The sequence below is a fragment of the Dermacentor variabilis genome, chromosome 6, assembly GCF_050947875.1.
Source record: "Dermacentor variabilis isolate Ectoservices chromosome 6, ASM5094787v1, whole genome shotgun sequence".
Lineage (NCBI taxonomy): Eukaryota > Metazoa > Arthropoda > Arachnida > Ixodida > Ixodidae > Dermacentor > Dermacentor variabilis.
Genome location: NC_134573.1, coordinates 195,791,184 through 195,796,280, shown reverse-complemented (window position 1 = coordinate 195,796,280; position 5,097 = coordinate 195,791,184). Strand labels below are relative to the sequence as shown.

The 5,097-nt window shown below is 55.0% G+C and overlaps 1 protein-coding gene across 1 annotated transcript; it reads left to right on the top strand.

The window, feature by feature from the left end:
- Positions 1–3,434, top strand: heca (hdc homolog, cell cycle regulator). Its single transcript, XM_075697272.1, has one exon. The coding sequence runs from the start codon at positions 314–316 to the stop codon at positions 1,724–1,726; it is 1,413 nt and encodes a 470-aa protein (XP_075553387.1). The 5' UTR covers positions 1–313; the 3' UTR covers positions 1,727–3,434.
- Positions 3,435–5,097: the final 1,663 nt, after the last annotated feature.

Below are 5,097 nucleotides of genomic sequence, written 5' to 3'. Positions count from 1 at the left end.
CATCCGTCTGTCACCAAGGGTGTTCGAAACGTAGACTGACGTCGGAAGTCGCCGGAGATGACGCGCAAGCTACTAAATAGAGTGCAAAGCAGCACGCACTGAGGACACTGGTGACAGTATCGTCATTGAAATTTATTTCTCTATGGTATCGTGATGCTGGGGGCTCTCACTGGGACCCGTCAAGGCACGGCAACCGGAACGAGAGCCTCGGCGCATAAACCCCGGGTTTCCGCGTGTCGCCCTCCATCGCGGCCGACACGATGGGAGAGGGCGAAAATCGCGCCTCGCCCGGTTTCACCAATGGGCGACGACGATGAGCTGCCAGTCACGGCCCCGCCCCTGCACGCTGGCCACACCGCTTGGAAAGTTTCCCGCTGGCGGCAGTGGCGTTTGTTTGCAGGCGCGACTCGCTCGTGAGCCACTTGGTCGGTGCGGCCTTAGTGTACGTTCGTCTAGTCAGCAAGCAACAGCCGTCGAGGCCGGTTGGATGCGAGCGCTGTCGGCATCGCGGATGTGCGGAGGGAGCATGCCGCAGCACCGCGACAATCGAGTCCGGCCCGCGGACGAGCACGCGGCGGCGCAATACCACCACCCAGCAGCAATGGAGGTGTGCTGCGTGCCGACGGGCTGTCACCTGCTGGGCGAGCCGATTCGCGTGGACGACCTGAGCGACGCCGTTAGGGTGATCTGCAACAACGAGCAGTGCCCGCAGAGTCCGTTCATGCACCGCACCTGTTTCGAGGAGTGGGAGAGCTCGGTGCTGTCCTTCCTGCGCTCGACGGGACGCGCGCGCTCGTGGAGCGAGAAGCAGCGCCTGCAGAATCTGTGGACCAAGAAGGGCTACGACTTGGCGTACAAAGCGTGCGGCTGCCGCTGCGGCAAGGGGCACCTGCGCAAGGACCTCGACTGGATTCCTCCGGTGGCCGACCGGAAGAAGAAGCAGCGACGCAGAAAGGGAAACGACAAGCCCACGCTGGCCCTGAACGGCGCCAAGCCGCCGAGCAGCGGAGGCCTGCCCGTGACGCGGCTACGCAGCTCGAGCATGTCGAGCACCGGCTCCGGGGGCAGCCCGCCGAGCTCGTCGTCCGAGTTCCCGCCGTCGCCGACGCACGCCAAGCGCGGCCTAGCCGACCGCGAGGGCTCTGGCCTGTTCTCGCGTCGCCAAGACTACTCGTCCTTCAACACGCTGCCGCGGCACAAGATTAACGCGTACCACATTAAGATGGAAGACGAAGGCGACGACATCCGTTGCTTCATTCTGACCACGCTGAGCGCCAACAAGATGTCGCGCATCCCGTGCATCGTGTGCCAGACGGCGATGAGCGTGTTCGACCGCTACCCGCTGGTTGACGGCACGCTGTTCCTCTCGCCGCGCCAGCACAACCCGGGCTCGGTGCTGGTGCGCGTCGACGAGCGGCCCCAGTACCTGAACGCCGTCTGCATGACCTGCCTGGAAGGCTGGCAGGTGCGGCTCGCCTGTCGCGGCTGCGGCGCGCGCTGGAGCGGCCGCCACCTCATACTGGGCACCATGTACGCGTACGACATATTCGCCGCCACGCCGTGCTGCGACGAGCGGCGGCGCTGCGCCAGCTGCCGAGAGCCCGTCATCAGCGCCGACCGGTCGCTGCCGTACTTCAGCGACTACAGCCACAGCATCTGCTGCGCGCACTGTGGCGCCAGGGACTACCACTTCGTCAAGTCGCTCGGCACTTACGCCAGGGTATGAAGTGGCTTTTTTTTTTTCAAGGTCGCCGCTTCTGTTTTGTTTTCAAAGTTTATGTACTTGGTTGGTTTGCTGTTCTCCCCCCCCCCCTTTTTTTTTCCCCCGTTAGCGAATCCCGGTGCTGTTGTGTGTACTCGCCAAGGGCCAGCCATACAATCATTCGCCTGACTACTGTTTGTTCTGTGTTGTGTCGTTTCAACGGAAAGCGATGTGCCCGGTTTTGGACAAGTACAAAAGATATTCATCACAGCATAACGCCATCTCTGAGTGTTAGTTGCCGCGGTGCTCAGTGTCGTGTGTACATAGCTTTTCGAATGCAAAGCGCATCAGTTGACCATCTCATTGTCACTGGACGTGTAATTATTGATCACGGCTGCTCACATTGCCCCGTCTAACGCACAAATGTCAGAGTAGCCCATCGCGGGCAGATTGTGAGCTAGCCTGCGAAGTGTTGGTCCTCGCAGAGCCGTAAGAAGGTACCCTACTTTCAGCCGCTCGGTGATTTCTCGCTGGCCGCGGTATCTGTGAATCACGGTTTCCGTGCTTCGGCTACCGCTGTGTCGGCAGCCGTCGCGCTTCCGCTGAACGTGCCGCCCTCACGATTCAGCCAAGCTGACTGAGGGTATTGTCTGTAGCACTGATTTGAATATTTAGCAGCTGTCGAATGGGCGGTATGCCGTGGTGCAGTGTTGCAACCAGTAAGCGTCGTTATATCAGGAAACGCGCAGAGCACCGTTCCGAGAAGACCTCGTGACAGTGCGATCATTCCTCTGGCCACTTGTGTTATGGATTGTGCTCAGACTGCGGGTTTGTACAACTTTTCCACTTTACGGGCATATAGTGGCAACTGTGGTTCACACGAGAGTAATTATGCAATAAAAAACGTATATATTTTTTTTTCGCGTATGAATTCAAAAGCGGAACGACGCTACTTGATGCTAAGTGTTATGGTGCTGCTGGCATGGCTCGTGATATGTCGTGTGCAAATGTGTGCAGTTCTTACCTCTGATTAGTGTTATAAGAAAGGCATCAGCAAACGCTGTATGCAGCCGGCTTGCGAAGATGCATTGTTCCTTCTGGTCAGTCGCTCCCTTGCGCTGTGAAGACGTCAGCGCTTCGTACGTACTCTTCCCAGTGAAGGAAAGGTAAACCGTAAACTTTTTGTTTGTTCTTAACGGGCACGCGAGTTGTCATGCGTGTGCTGTTGTTAAATTTGTATCCCGCTATCTGTCAGTGTATACATCTATTGTCATTGTTGCTCGTGTTTTTCCAAAGTGAATCCACGCGTCTCATTTCCCGCCCTGTTTGTAAAGTGTGAGAAGAACCTTATGCACTCCTTTCTAAACGCCAAACATCTGCGCTTTTTTTTTTTATTCACGCGAAGATACGAAGACTGCGCCAACGGAAGTGTGTATTCGTGTGTGGAATGTCTTTGCAAAAACGATCTGTAGTGAATTGGACTTAATCGCTGCTGGACTCGTTCTACCTCTCGGGGAGAATGTTCAAACGCTGCCATGAGGCCGCAGAGTCGACGCAAACATATTTTGCCTCCTGGCGCTTCTGCGAGCTAGCAACTGTGTGTCTTTGATATGAAAAGGCAATCCGGCAGCTATCGAGCAGAATAAGATTCTACTTTATTTTTTCTTCGCGAGGGGCCAGTCATGGGAGCATAAATTATTTGCCCAATAAAATCATGCCCTCATGTTTGGAATGGTTGTCTTTTCACTGTCTCCCACCAGTGCGCTACACCAGTTTCCATGCTTCCAGATTTGTCACACACGTTGTCGGCCGTTGCACCGACGTCATTTCAGTTTGAGGACACTTTGCCCATGCGTGACGCCATATCGCACGGCTACTTATTTCCTGCCTTTTGCTGTTGGGCCTTTGTCGACATAACTGTTCATCAACCTACAACGGCTGACGATGCGTGCTATAAACACACACGGGCTACAACCGGAATGCGTCGGGAGCTCGAGGAGCGGGGGCAGTCGCGCAGCACAGCGGCGGCCCGAAAGTCCCCAGGGCAGGGAACGCTTTTCCCCGAGCATTTCACTGCCAAGGACAGCGAATCAATAGCGTCTGCCGCTTTTCAGGGCCACTGTGTCGAGGGCGCTCGGGTTCGGCGGCCTCGTCTGCGCCGGCAGTGCGCGGCAGGATGACGACGTTCAGGGCGCTGGTGCCCAAGCGTAACATGCAACACAACTGGTGTTGTCGACGAGGCACGCGTTTCCCCAGTGGCTTTGTAATGCGTTGGCCAACTCATCTTGTGTGGGCATTTGCCATTTCACTATCAAACTTCATCCTCGAATAGTCTGTTTTGTGTTGGCGAATTACAATGGAGTGGAAATAATACGTAGTAGGCCGCATGTGCGTTTCAAATGATTTTTTAGCTATGCGGTTGCGCGAATTCATACAACGCAGGAAGTGGGTGAATGTCATGAGAAATATGTCACTTGTGCAGTGCCGTTCGGTGCGGATTGTTGGTTTGTATTTGTTTTATCGGCAGGCTGCGCTGTCGCGCATCGGCCTAAGCGAACCATGTTGCCGCCTTCAGTGGCTGCATATTGCTCGATCGGGCCCGTAAATAGTTATGTTCAGTGGGCGCGCAAGCGTTACGCGTGTAATTGGTTTATGGCAGGCGTTTGTAAAGTAAGCGTTTAGGATATCGCGGCCGTTTCACTTGACGGGCCCCAGCCACTGTGTGGGGCTTTATTTTCGATGCTGGCTCCATCGACAAGCCTACGTTGAACGCAGTGCAACACGTGTGCATGGCTCGGCACGGGCTCGATGCCTGGCCCCGTTTCGGAGGCGAAATACGGGCCCGCACGTCGAAAGACCCCGAGTGGTCGTAATTCGGTTCCTCATGTGCACTGCGCAGTTTGGCGATGCTTTGTTTATTGCATTCACTCGAAACGTTTTTCGCCGCAGTCGATGCAGCTGTGCATCCTCTGGTCGAAGCAGCCCTTCCACGTTGAGCGCGTCACGTGATCGGCGAACAATGCGAAGCCGCGCATGGAATGAGGACTGGGCTCCACCAGTCCAGCACATGCGAAATGTGCAAGCTGTGTGCATTCAAGAGAACAGACTGGTGGACCAGTTGGTACTCCATAGCTTGAGGCAAAGCGCAAAAAACACGAGGACAAGAGAAGGAAACGAAGACTAGGTGCTACTAACTGAATTTTTATTGCACATGGTTACCACATATATACATACCATGGTACAACAAGCCAATATCTCAACATAGATTTCTTGCCGACACAGTCATTCACCACAGGCCGCTACCGCTATAGGAAAATGATTTTTTTTTTTTTTGACAGCGACACAGATGGACAACTTAGTTATAATTTCTGATAATTTCGGATGCCTCGATGATC

Excerpts from the sequence above, each read along its gene's own strand:
- heca (XM_075697272.1), top strand. The coding sequence starts at position 314 with ATGAGCTGCCAGTCACGGCCCCGCCCCTGCACGCTGGCCACACCGCTT.